The sequence below is a fragment of the Periplaneta americana genome, chromosome 10, assembly GCF_040183065.1.
Source record: "Periplaneta americana isolate PAMFEO1 chromosome 10, P.americana_PAMFEO1_priV1, whole genome shotgun sequence".
Classification (NCBI taxonomy): Eukaryota; Metazoa; Arthropoda; class Insecta; order Blattodea; family Blattidae; genus Periplaneta; species Periplaneta americana.
In genome coordinates, this window is record NC_091126.1 from 40789620 (window position 1) to 40804327 (window position 14708).

Sequence of the window (14708 nt, forward strand, 5' to 3'; positions counted from 1 at the left end):
TGAGCTGCTGGTGGCCGATTAATTTTTTTATGTTAAAATAATGTAGCTTGGAATACTTTCAATTTCAAATGTATTTCTACAAAACTGACAACTTTGCTGCCGCCCTGTATAGTAGACAATGAATGGAAGTGAATTTCAGGAGCCAAAAGTTCTGTGATACTAACGTAAAACTACTTCGTCTTTGTTTTATATAAACCTGACTTTAATTTTCAAATATCCTCGAAAGGTTCAAATCATGAATAGTAGCCTATATAAAGTGCAATGAATAATATTTGATTTATAATTAAAAACTTTTTTTTATTATGCCTTCTGTGTGTTGTAGTCTGGTTGTATGCAACATCGCTAGATAACAGCGGTAGCAAGCTTGCTGCACGACCAGTCGGTTTCCTTGGGTTTCTGTCTGCTACAGTATTTTCCGCCCATGCGCAGAATCAGAGGAAGATCTCCTCCCTATATGTTCATTTACTTGCTTTAAAACTCTGCTTCTTTCTCTTGCCGCTAGTGCGCTGTTGTCTATGTGTGTTAACTGCAGTAAAGGAGGAACGGATTGACTTTCCTCCACACAAACAATCTCGCATTCTTCTCAGTTTTCACGCAACACATGAGCACACGTACTTTAAAACTCGTTTAACCGAGGTTTTCTGACAGCTGTGAACTTAAAAATTATCGATCTTCCTCGAATTTCAAGGTACATATTTTATTTGGTATTTACTTTCAAAAGAAGAAAAAGGTTAGGAGGACGTTCCTCCCTTCCCTCCCCCAAGGAACTGCCACTGAATCTTACTATTATACACGGTATCCCAGAAACGCCATCTACATTATTGAAATAGACCTAGGCAATCCAAATCATGCTATCAAGGATGGGTAAATGTGCTTGTTTAACGACGTTTAATACTTTAAAAAGAAAATAAATCTTAATTGAATATAACTTTCATCACCCCTGATTCTCCTTCAAAATGCATTCAACATGATACGTGAGCCAGGAGAGCAGTTTAACTTGAAATGAGTGAAGTTTCTATGACACACTGTACTTTTAACCTAAACTATATGATATGATATGATATATATTGATATATATTTCGTCACAGCACTTCTTTACATGTAATGGTGTACCTCACATTTCTGTATCCGGTGCCACCATTAACATATTATTACAATAACACATTATTTGCAGTACACGTCTACACAAATATTCTTTGTTACTTGGTCAATCTTCCCTACAGTATTTCTCCTACATTTCAATTGCTATTCTCTATTTGTTCATTAATCCTAATATATCTAATATCCATTTTGAATCTTGCTTACACCACTTTTAACACTTGATTATAATTAATTGATGAACTAGTGGACTTACTCGTGTTAAATATGAAATATTTGTCCGGCTTACAGCTGTTTCAGTGCTTCATGCACCATCATCAGAGCCTACTAGATCGCAGCGTCATCTCGGACTTCTCTGCCTGTTAGGAGGGTGTGTTTTATTGTTGGAAGGTGTTGAAGTGTGGAGTCGAATAGTGTGTGTGTACTGAAATTGATCTGTGTGTTGAGGATTTGATCGGGGTGTGTTTTAGTGTGTTTGTATATTTCGTATTGTTCTAGTGTGTTGAGTTTTTGGTTCTTGGGTTGTGTGTGTAGGATTTCCATGTCCGTATTTATGTTATTGTATGTATGGTTAGTATTGGTTATGTGATCGGCGTATGTAGATGTATTGTGTTCTCTGGTTATAGCTTTAATGTGTTCTTTGTAGCGTGTTTCATATTTAACACGAGTAAGTCCACTAGTTCATCAATTAATTATATCTAATATTGTATACTCCTTCACACCCCCCTTTTCCTCTAACTATTATTCACTAAAATCTCAATTTCACTTTTTCTCTATAAATTATCATATTGAATTATTTGTCCTATTCGTTCTTTGACCTTTTATTCATTTACTGTTCCAACGTTCAAATGTTAGTACTAATTTTATTCTGTTTGTATTCATAAAGCTCAAGAAGATAGATCTTTTGGTCCTGTTCCCTAACCTGTACGTATGGTCGACATGCTCTTCTCTCAACTCGATATTAAAAATCACTTCACATAAATCTCTCACTTTCTCAAAGGACCAACTAGTACTGGTATTTGTTTTATGACCATTCCATGTTGTTTGCAAGGATTAAAATTATTGAATGATTTGAATACTATTATAGTCACAATCGTGCCATGGTATCAAAGAAAAATTTCACAACCTCGAGCGGGAATCGAACCTGCGACTTCCTGTTCTCCGGTCAGGCGCTCTACCACTGAGCTATCGAGTTCGTCTCACGCCAAAGGCTTGGAATTATCCTTTCATACTGGCGACTCTGTTATAGAGTACTGTCCATAGCGTCTGATCTAGTCAGCACTGCTTATGGGTGGAAAGAAACTTTACAAATATGATCTTCATCTTACGATGTTTGGTGACGTATACACGTCCATTGATGTGACATATTAATGAATTGAATACTATTATAGTCACAATCATGCCATGGTATGAAAGAAAAATTTCACAACCTCGAGCGGGAATCGAACCTGCGACTTCCTGTTTCTTTCAAGCCATAAGCAGTGCTGACTAGATCAGACGCTATGGACAGTACTCTATAATAGAGTCGCCAGTATGAAAGGATAATTCCAAGCCTTTGGCGTGAGATGAACTCGATAGCTCAGTGGTAGAGCGCCTGACCGGAGAACAGGAAGTCGCAGGTTCGATTCCCACTTGAGGTTGTGAAATTTTTCTTTCATACCATGGCATGATTGTGACTATAATAGTATTCAATTCATTAATATGTCACATCAACGGGCGTGTATACGTCACCAAACATCGTAAGATGAAGATTAGATTAAAATTATTCCGCCAAACAAATTCTTGTCCTTTTCTTATTTCATGTTATATTTATTCAATTCATATTAGAACCAAAAATGCAATATAAAAACATTACAAACAATTAATGAAATGTATCATAATAAGTTGTTAGAACTGCATTTTTACTGCCTTCTTATTTCCCAATTAATCGTTTGTTGTTGTTTAGTCAACTATCCAAATACAGGTTAGAACCTCATAAGTGACACCAAAAGGCATCACTTATGAGGAAACCCGAAGCGAGGAGATAATGGGGTAGGGTGGTCAGTTCCTTTCCACCCCTCTATAGCATGCATCACTGACTAATAACATATTACACTAATCAGGATTAGTCGGTAACACCTGAAAATTCTAGGCTTTCACATAATCGCTTTTCTCACATCCTGTGAGTTAGCTATCCTATCTATATCCTATAGCTAACAGTCCCAGAACATTAACTTTTCTTGAAGTGATTACGATCTCAATATGTTTTCTAAAAATTTGGATTTCGCAAAATATCTATCATTTGACTGATGCTTTATTAATTGGTAGTGTCACAAGAATTTTCAGAGCTAAAAACAGATTAGAGGATAATGACATTGCGTTATTTTTGTGTATTATAATTATGTTGATTTCTTTAGTTAGTCTTTAATTTCATTGCACAAAATTCTATGTCATCAGTTCGTGGTGAAATCTAAGCCCATCAGTACCCTCAATCTGAAGGGCTTTCTTTCTGAATCTGAAGGGATGTATCAAACTCGAAAAATAAAATTATTTTCCTCTTCAGTCATTTCTGTGATATTCACAAGAAAATTAAAAAATTACTAGATTTGTTTAGAGTTTTTAATTTTTCTGAGTGTAATATTGTATTGACATCTATTATAAAAATATATTAAGAAAGTCGTTTTATATTTGTGATACGTTGATCAAAACTCATAATCAAAAAGGCAAACTTCTTGCTGTATTCTTAAAAAAATTATATTCTGCCTTCCAATATACTGTACTTCTATAGTTCAAGTTTTCGTGGCACTAACTGCCTCGCCAGGACTGGCTGCGCTTAGAAATTTAAAAAGCTAACTCAGCTATTGAGTTTCAGGGACACTGCAACATTTTGCTTATGTTATTAATTTTATTTTAGAGAAAATCGTTTCATGTGACTGAATACATGAAATTAGAAAACTCAATCTGACCTAAGAAACATTGTATCATTTCACTCATTCAGCAAGTTTCATTTGTACCAATACAGTGGAATCCCTCTTATCCAAGACCAAAGGGACCAGGCTAGTTCCAGATACGAGATTTTGTCGGATAATTGAATAAATACTGGTATGTACAAACAAAAAAGTTCGTATTTCATGGTGCCAAATGTTGAAACTGTTGTGAAGCTTATTTCTCTATCACTTGCTCATAACCAAATAAACATAAAAACTGTGTGGATTTATTTTACTAGGTTATTTTACGACACTTTATCAACATCTTTGGTTATTTAGCGTCTGAATGAGATGAAGGTGATAATGCCGGTGAAATGAGTCCAGGGTCCATCACCGAAAGTTACCCAGCATTTGCTCATATTGGGTTGAGGGAAAACCCCGGAAAAAATCTCAACCAGGTAACTTGCCCCGACCGGGAATCGAACCCGGGCCACCTGGTTTCGCGGCCAGACGCGCTGACCGTTACTCCACAGATGTGGACAACTGTGTGGATTTTCCTTATTAAAACACATCACACAACACAGATAATGCATTAATTCCAGGTTCGAATATTCGCTGAAAATTGAAGTTCATGCGATCTTCCTAATGTGGCAACACTGGTGGTCCGAACATAATTAAATAAACTGTATGGATTTTCTTCATTAAAACACATGACACAACACACATAATACACTAATTTTAGGTTTGAATATTCACTGAAAACGAAAGAGAATGTTCACTGAAAACGAAAGATCGTATTAATTTCCTAATGTGGCAATACTGGCGTCCGGAATATAATTAAATAAATAAAAAAACAAAAACTATGTGGATTTTCTTTATTAAAACACATCACACAACACAAATAATACACCAATTTTAGGTTCAAATATTCATTAAAAATGGAAGTTTGTGCGGACTTCCTAATGTGGCAAAAAAGACAGCCCAGATTGTGGCAATGTGGCAGATTCAAAATTCTTTTTTGGCCCAGCCAAAAGTGCCGCTGTTTTGGTATTGCCGGTTATTTGGGTGCCGGTTACGAGGGATTTTACTGTAGGTACTTTTAAATTACCCCTGGAATACAATTGCAGGGGGTAGGGTCAAGTCAAGAGAGCTACGACTAATTTGATCTGCTTTTCCTTGAAATCTGTTTGTCTGTCCTCTCTCTACCTTGTCTAGCAATAAAAAATACATTTCTTAGATTATTGTCCAGTAGCCAATGTAATGATCTGTTACAGTCCCGAGTGCACCACCTCAAGACATCATGTGCACACCAGTGTCTGCACATGATCTCCAAGTAAGCTGGCATCCACCTGATCGTGCCCACCTGCATGGCATAGTGCAGGGCTACAAGCTGTTCTACGAGCCAGTGGAGGAACGGTATGGTGGGTAATTGAGTCTAATTGCTTTTACCACTCCCTTTTCATGTCCCAATTGATTTCCTGTGACATGTAGCTACAAATGGTGAAGAGGATTTGCAACAATAGTATAATTTGTGCAAATGTACCGATACATCTGGCACTTCTTTCCAAAATAAACAACTGACCAATTATGCGTTTTATTTGCTAGCTGCTGGCTGTTAGAAAAACTATACCATTAGCAGCTCTAGGATTAGTAAAGGGGAGAGTTGAGTAGTATCGGACATCGGGTAATATCAGACAGTGAGTTTCTTTCATCTTCCACCAGATGATAATACCTGAATGACATGGTTACGTTTCTGTGATGTCGCATACAAAAACGTAACCATGTCATTCAGGTACTACAATCTGTTGGTAGATGAAAGAAACGCACTGTCCGATGTCCGATACTACCCAACTCTCCCCTAATGTTTTTTAATTGCAAGCTGCTGGCTGTTAGAAAAACTATACCATTAGCAGCTCTAGGATTAGTATAATTCGCTATGCAAAGAATGGTGAGTGAATACCCCACTGTTGAAAGAAGATAAAGAACATACATCTTGATTACACAACTTTTAACACTGAATCTCTTCGGAATATGTATGATAAGAACTTAATGGTGTTAAATATTCACGTACCTTGTTAACATGTTTCGACCTATTTTCGGTTATCTTCGGAACTGGTCGTTGTTGGTCTTGGCGCCTCTTGTTTCCTGTGAGGATGTGTTCGTAGTGTAGAGTCAAAGAGTGTATGTGTTTTGAAATTGAGTTGTGTGTTGAGAATATACAGACACACGAAAACACACCCCAACGATATTCTCAACACACAACTCAATTTCAAAACACATACACTCTTTGACTCTACACTACGAACGCACCCACACAGGAAACAAGAGGCGCCAAGACCTACAACGACCAGTTCCGAAGATGACCGAAAATAGGTCGAAACATGTTAACAAGGTACGTTAATATTTAACACAAGAAAGTTCTTATCATACATATTCCGAAGATAAAGAACAAGCGAAATACAAGTTTAAAATGAGACTAACTGAAATTTTTAAACAGTAAATATAATAAAGAATTACAACTTGATTTTCTGTCAATATTATCAAATGCCAAGTTGTAACAAAATGTGATTGGTGATTATTCTCTGAAGAGAATGCTCAGTGGTTAAAGGACACAAAATAAAGCCTAGCATCTGAGAGACATTCAATAGGAACCTGTAAGAAGTATTACCAATACCGGCACAGATTTTTGCTGTTAACTCCAGAGATATAATTATGTTATGCATACATTCCCACTTAGTTTCAAACTTCAAAAGACTTCTACAACTCCGAGATTTATGCAGACCGTGAAAGGAGATGTTATATTACAATAAATCTTGTTTCATTACACTAATAATTTTATTATGAGGGAAAAAATTTAAATACAAAGAATGTTGCTTATATTGTTGCTTTATATATTTTCTTTAGTTTGCAGTTTCCTCAAACGATGTTATACACAATTTAATGTATGCACGTACTTCTATAATTTTCTTACACAATTCATTAACTTGTTTGCCCCTTGTGCTGTATGCCAAGTGTTTGGAAGTAATATATTGTCATTTATGTGATTAATGCGTATTGTTATTATTATTCACATGCCTTCTATATATTCAAATAAAGGTAATCAAACAAACATTATTTATGTGCATATAAATGTTTCTAGGCCTATTAAAAACTCAAAACCTAGTCACCATGCAGTCAGACAATATACCCAGATAAAAGACTATGCTCACAGTAAGAACTAGGTGGAATTATGCCCTGCTCGAATTTGATCAGATGATGGCTTATCATTAAAGGGACAAGACCCCAGTCCTCCGAAATTTCTGAGATCTTTGCTGGATAAATTTATTAACTCTGTTTTTCATAGTCAAAATATACTCAATAAAATGATGATTAATTATACAAATAGGAAATAAAATAATGTGGAAGTACTGCACGCAAACTTCACATAACGATTTTTTTATAATTTAATTTTAAGAAGTTTCGTTAATTTTTAAACAACGTTTGTATATATTAACATGGTATTTACACAGAAAATATAAAATAAAATTCTCATTCAAAACTCTTTATCTATTGGCTTCCAGATTTTTATATGTTTGGGTCAATTATTGATATTTGCATTGTTTTCTTGTAATTGAATGACATTGTACTAAAAGAAATATGATTGGGATATTGAACATGTATTTTACTGATAGTCGTTAATGTCATATTTGGTCAGAGTTGGGAATTCGTGAAAGCAAGATGACAACAGCAACAACTGCCGTTCTTCATGGGTTGAAACCATTCACCAATTACAGCATACAACTCTTGGCTTCTACGCGGGCTGGAGATGGTGTTATCAGCCCTGTCACATTTTGTACAACTGAAGAGACAGGTAAGCTTATCATGAAGTAAATAAATAAAAAGCTGAAACCAAAACTAGAGATTAAGTTTTTTCTTCTCCTTTCTTGGCTCTGGAATCACATCTAGACTAGTAAAGCATAAAATATTTTCAACTTTTATAATTTTAAAGAACGAGAAGTAATGGATTATTTATACCAAGAAGGAAAAGATTTAATTTATCATACTGTACTATGCGGGAAATTGGCTGAGAGATAAAACAGACATATTAGCTTGTTTGTGCATCTTTGAAAGTATTTGATTTTTTTCGTAATTTGTTAGTTTTTACCCCAATTGTATGATATGAATTGCTACTGTCCATCCGAGGGTTATGTCGCAGTGTCATCGAAACGGGGAGTCACATGACAGTTACATTCTTAATGGGGTGCTTTTCTTTAAATTATTTTAAACTTTTGTATAATATTACATAGACTTCCAATTCTGTACAGCAAATATTTTCAGGAAACAGCCTAACAGATCAACCATTAGCCTTTACAGAGGGACCAGCAGAAATGAGTGGGGGGAAACGAGATACAACATAACCACTTGGATAGACAGTACTTGAGCTTAGATATAAAGTTCATCTTTATTATTAGTAAGGTATTTCGTTAAAAATAAATAACCAATCATGGAAAAAGAATCTAAACTTAAAATTGACTGTAAAATTCTGCTTAAGAACAACCAATACATAGGCTGATCTAAAAGTAACAGAAATCATCAAACTTAATCTTTTCACTGTTGGAATAATGCTACAGTAAACAATAGCACATGGCTGAAATGAGGGCTTGATTGGCCGTAGCTTTGTGCCACCAATTCTCATTACCTGATCCCACCCACTACTGTATATTCTGTTTCATATTTTAATCACTTCCCGTTACTCGTCATTGTAGGCTTAATGTCACTACTATGCAAAACAGATTTTCTAATTAATTAAATATTATTTTAACCTTTCGTGTAAGACCAATCACTGCCGACAAAGATATTACTCCTCTTGTGTTTAACCTCATACACTGAGAATGCAGAAGTCATATTACCACATACTTACATGGACAATAAGTTCAAGGTCAAGTGATGCCAACTTGTTTACATCACATTGTGCATATGAATCAAGTTCTATGTTTTATTGTATTTGTCAACTAAAATACAAATATTCTTTTAACCTGTAACCTTGGATGTGGGGTATATTCTACCCAAGCCATTTTAAAATCCTTCGTTAATTCTGTTATCTGTCACCCAACACATGAGTACCTTCCTAGCAGTTGACTATTCATTGTTAGATGTAACGGTTGTGTTCCTGTAGGTGAGTAATCATTACCTAAACTGCGTTAATTTCAGGGTCGGGTAGATTATACCCCATAACCCAGATAACGTTTGTTTTTCCACATTTATCTAATTTCTTCTCTAAAGATAAAGATGACATCTGCATCGAAGGACTGTATGCGGGCTGATGATCCGAAGTTCAGTGGACGCTGAATACTTTGGAAGCTGAAGAAAGTGACTTTAGTGACAATGACTGTGATACAGATCCAGATATACTGTAAATCCAGTGGAGAATGCAGAAATTATGTTTGTCACAACTGCCTAAATTCAATCTAAATATTTAGTACAAGTTTTGTAACAATGGGATTTATTTTTAGGTTAATTTATGCATTATTGTTTATCGTTCAATGTTCTGATATTCAATTTTGTTAATGATTAGGTTATATGCTTCCATTCTTTGTTTATTAATAGAGTGCAATACAGTGTCGAGGAATTTCTCAAAATACAAATTTGTTGGCTGTAAAGCCTTCCTTTCCACAAATATATACATTTTTTTGTTTTTAATTATGAAATATCTCATGTGCCTCCAAAATTAATTTCACTGCCATATGCCACATAGACTTGAAAATGGAGCCTGGTTTTTAATACTGGGTAAAAGATACCCCACATCCAAGACAGTGTGACAAAAATAATATGTCCCAAGTTGCGGGTTAAAATAAGTACAAGATTATGATCCTCAAATACAGAACTATTTTTCCTATATCGTCTTACTGTTTCGACTAGGAGCCAATCATGGGTATGAAAACACGGCTTGTGTTTAGATTAGGATTATTCTAGCAGCAAAAATATTGTAAGTAGTTTGGAATATTGCTATAACTTAATGATGATATTTTCCTAAGGCTAAAATTCTTTAGCTTGACCCCCTATATAAACCATACATTTCAATCTCCTTTTTGCATAAATTTCAATTGGCAGTGTTAAGTTCGTAGGTCCTATAGTCAGAAAAACGTCTGATATAAAACATGTTTTGAAACAGAATTAATTTCATTTATTGATTTTTTATAGCATGTTTTAGAATATGGTGTTTAAAAATCACTGTGTTAACATTTTCAGTGCCTGAGGCTCCTGAAAAAGTGAAAGCAGTCCCGAGTTCTGAGAATTCAGCTTTCATTGGTTGGCTTCCTCCTCGCCGTCCAAATGGGATAGTTACCAAGTACACTATATACTTACGAGTGCTGGAGCAAGGGCGAGAGCTCAAGATAGTGAAGGCAACTGTTTCTGCAGAGAAGCTCTACTATGAGGTGTCGAGTTTGGTGGCAAGTAGAATATACGAGTCTTGGGTGACGGCAACTACTCGAGTGGGACAGGGTGCAAGCACGCCCATTGTTCGCCTTGCTCCCGCCTCTTCAGGAGCTGGTTTGTTCATATTCATTTTTATTGGAAATATTTGTTTATTTTTATGTATGCATTGTTCTTGTCTATTCCTTACAATTTTTTTTAAGGGTTCATGTTATTTTATGTCCTATAATCTATTTTTCTCAACAGATGTTTCCTCTCCCAGGTAAAAATGTTTGAAATGACACTATCTGTCTTTCTTTATTTCTTCCTATTCTTTCATTTTTGTCCAAGTGTAAATATAGGTTGTAAAGCATTTTAGTCTTAAATATTGGAAATGATGTAGGTAGGTCTATCTTGGGTTTCACTTCAAAATGCATCTTTAAATTGGTGCAGTACATACCATGTGTATTTCAAACTATAATACTAAATTGGGAATTAACATTAGAAGAAATCCATATATAAAAAATTGAAAGTGAAATTTCATGTAGCTGGCCATGTGTAATAAATAAGTAGGTCTTGTAGAAAAGAAGACTTAGTATCTGCTGATTATTGTCAACTTATCATATAAGATCTTTCAACAACATATTACCTATCAGTTTTAGGTTAGGTGGTTCAAAATAATTATATCATGGTGTTACTATTATAATTTCACTTATTTCATTTTAAAGAACTATTTTTGTCATTAGAGTACTTTTAACTAAGACACAAATAAACAACAATTTTAACAATATTATTAAATTTACACTCGTCTGGTCGTATTATGGGATAGAACTCTTCTACCAGTAAAGAGTCCAGCAAATAGGTCTCTTACCTTTTTCAAAGAATTGTTTCCTTACAGTCTAATAAATAAAATATTTTTTTTCTAGTTTAATAATCGGTGAAACGAGTGTTGAGCGACTTCCGGTGATTTTGGAATAGACACTGACGCACTTGAACTGCCAACATAGAAAACAAAAAATCACACTCAATCGCTTTCACCTTCATCTTGATGGGATAATAAAAGCCTAAACTAACCTAACCTAACCTAACCTAACCTAAATGCGTCGGTGTCTATTCCAAAATCGGCGGAAGTCGCTCAATGCTCGTTTAACCTAATAATCCATCATTTCAAGATTAATGCCATCAAACAGAATTTTAGTTGGCAATAATCAGTAGATAATCTTCTTTTCTACAAGGCCTACTAATTTATTACACGTGGTTAGCAACATCAAATTTCACTTTCAATTTTTTGTACATGGAATTCTTATGGCAATATTAATTCCCTGTGTTTGAAATACACACGGTATATCACTTTTTCATCTGCTTTATTGGTATTATGTGAGTCTGATAGAACCATTAAGTTAATACAGAATTCGAAAATAATTATTGGATGACACACAGATGGTGGATGTATCTTAAAATCCGAACTTTGTGATGGAATGCTTGAAGAAAACTATATTGCATATGTATTAGGAAGTAAATTTGGAATTCAAAGCTTATGTCAATCTGAAAATAACTGTCACTCAGCAATATAATTTTACACACTTCAACAATTTCGAATGAAATTACCTAAAAGACCATCTTGCGTATACTTCTCCTAATTCATCATGTTCTCCTCCTTCATCATCATCATCATCATCATACATTGCATAATTCGATGATGTTCGGTAAAGGGCTTTAAGTCATTTTTTTGTACAAAGTTTTGTTCCCGAGGTAAATACACAAGTTAAATTTTATAAGTGGGTGTGCAAAAAACAAAACATTACTAGCATGCGTTTCATTTGTGTAGAAATTATTTGCAATAAGGGTTCAACATTTAATTTTCATTTACTTTACTTTATTGGGTTATTTTACGACGCTGTATCAACATCTAGGTTATTTAGCGTCTGAATGATATGAAGGTGATAATGCCGGTGAAATGAGTCCGGGATCCAGCACCGAAAGTTACCCAGCATTTGCTCCTATTGGGTTGAGGGAAAACCCCGGAAAAAACCTCAACCAGGTAACTTGCCCCGACCGGGATTCGAACCCGGGCCACCTGGTTTCACAGCCAGACGCGCTGACCGTCACTCCACAGGTGTGGACTTTTTCATTTATCTAGAAACTCATTTTTATGACGTCTTTCTTTACCCAAACATCACCGAATTAGCCCTTAAGTCCATTCCAATTTTACAAATGTTATAATAATTTAATAATGTTTGTTGAAAAGTTCTTCTCCAATACTCCATGGGCCATCTCTTACCTCTTTTACCTCTGACTGGTGTATAATGTAATAATTTGCATGGTAACCTGTGTGAATGAATTCTCAATACGTGTTGTTATGAATTTTTTATTAATATCAGTGGTGGTCCATGGAAAAATAATGAGGTTTTACATCTTGCAAAATAGCACATAAGGAATGGCAAACCTAAAAAAAAAAAGATAAGAATTTATTAAACATATACAAGCACGAAATTGAAGTGTGTTTCTGGCTAAGTTAGCAGTGATTAATGAGAAGCTTATTACATTTATGATAAAGAAACTCAGTCCTGCACTCTTTTTTGTCTGCTAGGATATTTATTGCGCAAATCAACCTTTCAGGTGTACAGTAACTCCCTGTAAAGTTGATTTGAATTTTTTCCTCGAAATTATTCAAATCAACTTTACAGGGAGTTATACCTGAAAGCTTGATTTGCATAATACACGTCACTGTTCATTAACAGAAAACTACAATTTATTTAAGTCACACAGAGTTAGTGTGCACTTAATGTTGGTTGCCTGACAGTTGTTAGTCCACTTTGAGATCTGTGGATATAGAGGGAAAAATTGGATTGGTGTCTGGTAGAGTTCCCGGGTAGCTCAGTTGGTAGAGTGTTGGTATGTTTAACCAAAGGTCCCAGGTTCGATGCCCGGCTCCGGAACAATTTTTCTCTCGAAATTATTCAGGATATTTATTATTTCTTAATATATAGTGCTGCAAGAAATATTTTCATACTTCTGCTGTATTTGGCATGCGTACAAATATTTGCAACAATTTTATATTTTAAATTAAATTTCCATGAAAATTATATCTAATCGACAATTTTAGGATGGCCCTAGAAACCGTTCTGCATGTAAATTACCGCAGTTATTGTCTAGTGTTGTTGACTAGTACAATGTTGGGAAGTGTGCCCACGAAGTAATTAATGATTCATGCAGGCAACATCCTCACAATTAAGGGTTTCTATAGATTCTCAAGAAAGAATCAGCCATAATAGGCAATACTTCACTTATCGCAACTCAGGACAGTGCTTTAGCAGGTAGTAATGTATGTGAATATGCACTAACAAACTTGAATTGTAAGAAGAAGAGTGGTCTAGTGTGCAAATTAAAATGACTACCACAGATAACACTACTACGCAAAAGACATTTCATAACAAAATAGAATGAATTTATTTTGTAGTTGACCTAACCTAATGCATAGTTGGTTTTTGGAAGAATATTTGTGCATGTGATAACATACTGTATATACATAATATAGGTATAAATTAATAAATCTCTGATTACAAATTAAAATTGTGGCTCAGATGACATATATACACATACATACGAGGTTGGGCAGAAAAGTAATGAGACTGATTTTATTTTAACTATGAATTTTAAGGTATTCCGTGGTTTTCTTAAGGCGTAAGACAAATGTCGGGATGAGCCCTATAAGAAATGGGCCACGGACCTATATGCCCTTCCCCATATATATTCCCTTTTTTTTTTTTTTTGTAACCGACGTATGCCCTAGTTCAGAACCTATAAATTGTCTATTAAATGTACGAGGTCACTCAATTAGTCGCAATTTGAAAGGACAGGGACCTCTCAAATTGCAGATTTAGATTTCACGGCACTTCTTCCGACAGCCTTCACATGCCTTGTCATCGAACAACAGATGACAGCGTCTTGCCATCCTAACGGCAAACACCAGCCATCTCCTCCTCACCCCGTTCCGTGATCACTTGATCAAATCTCCGTCCCCCTCGCGTATGTGGTACCTAAGAGGCTACGTCCAATTTCAGCTTCCCCTTCAAAATTTTCTAGAGCTCCTTCAGTGGAGCAGCATAACCCGGAGTGAGACTAGTGGCCAACAGGCTTGGAGCTCACATATTTAGTTTTGTACAGCCCCCAACCCCTTGCAAGGACGTGTGTTGCGTACCTTTTAAATTTGTCCTCCCAATTCTTTTTCGATTTTTCGATTTTTTTTTCGACCATGAATTTTATTATTTTTACAAATCAAGGTTATCCCCTTTGAAGTAGTTTCCTTGG

The 14708-nt window shown here is 35.3% G+C and overlaps 1 protein-coding gene across 1 annotated transcript in view; it reads left to right on the top strand.

The window, feature by feature from the left end:
• LOC138707358 (cell adhesion molecule Dscam2-like) overlaps positions 1-14708 on the top strand; it is a 1214496-nt gene that overhangs the window by 1138093 nt on the left and 61695 nt on the right. The window contains exons 19-21 of the mRNA XM_069836640.1: positions 5279-5425; positions 7699-7854; positions 10233-10535. Coding sequence (XP_069692741.1) covers positions 5279-5425; positions 7699-7854; positions 10233-10535 — 606 coding nt within the window. The remainder of the gene's footprint in view (positions 1-5278; positions 5426-7698; positions 7855-10232; positions 10536-14708) is intronic.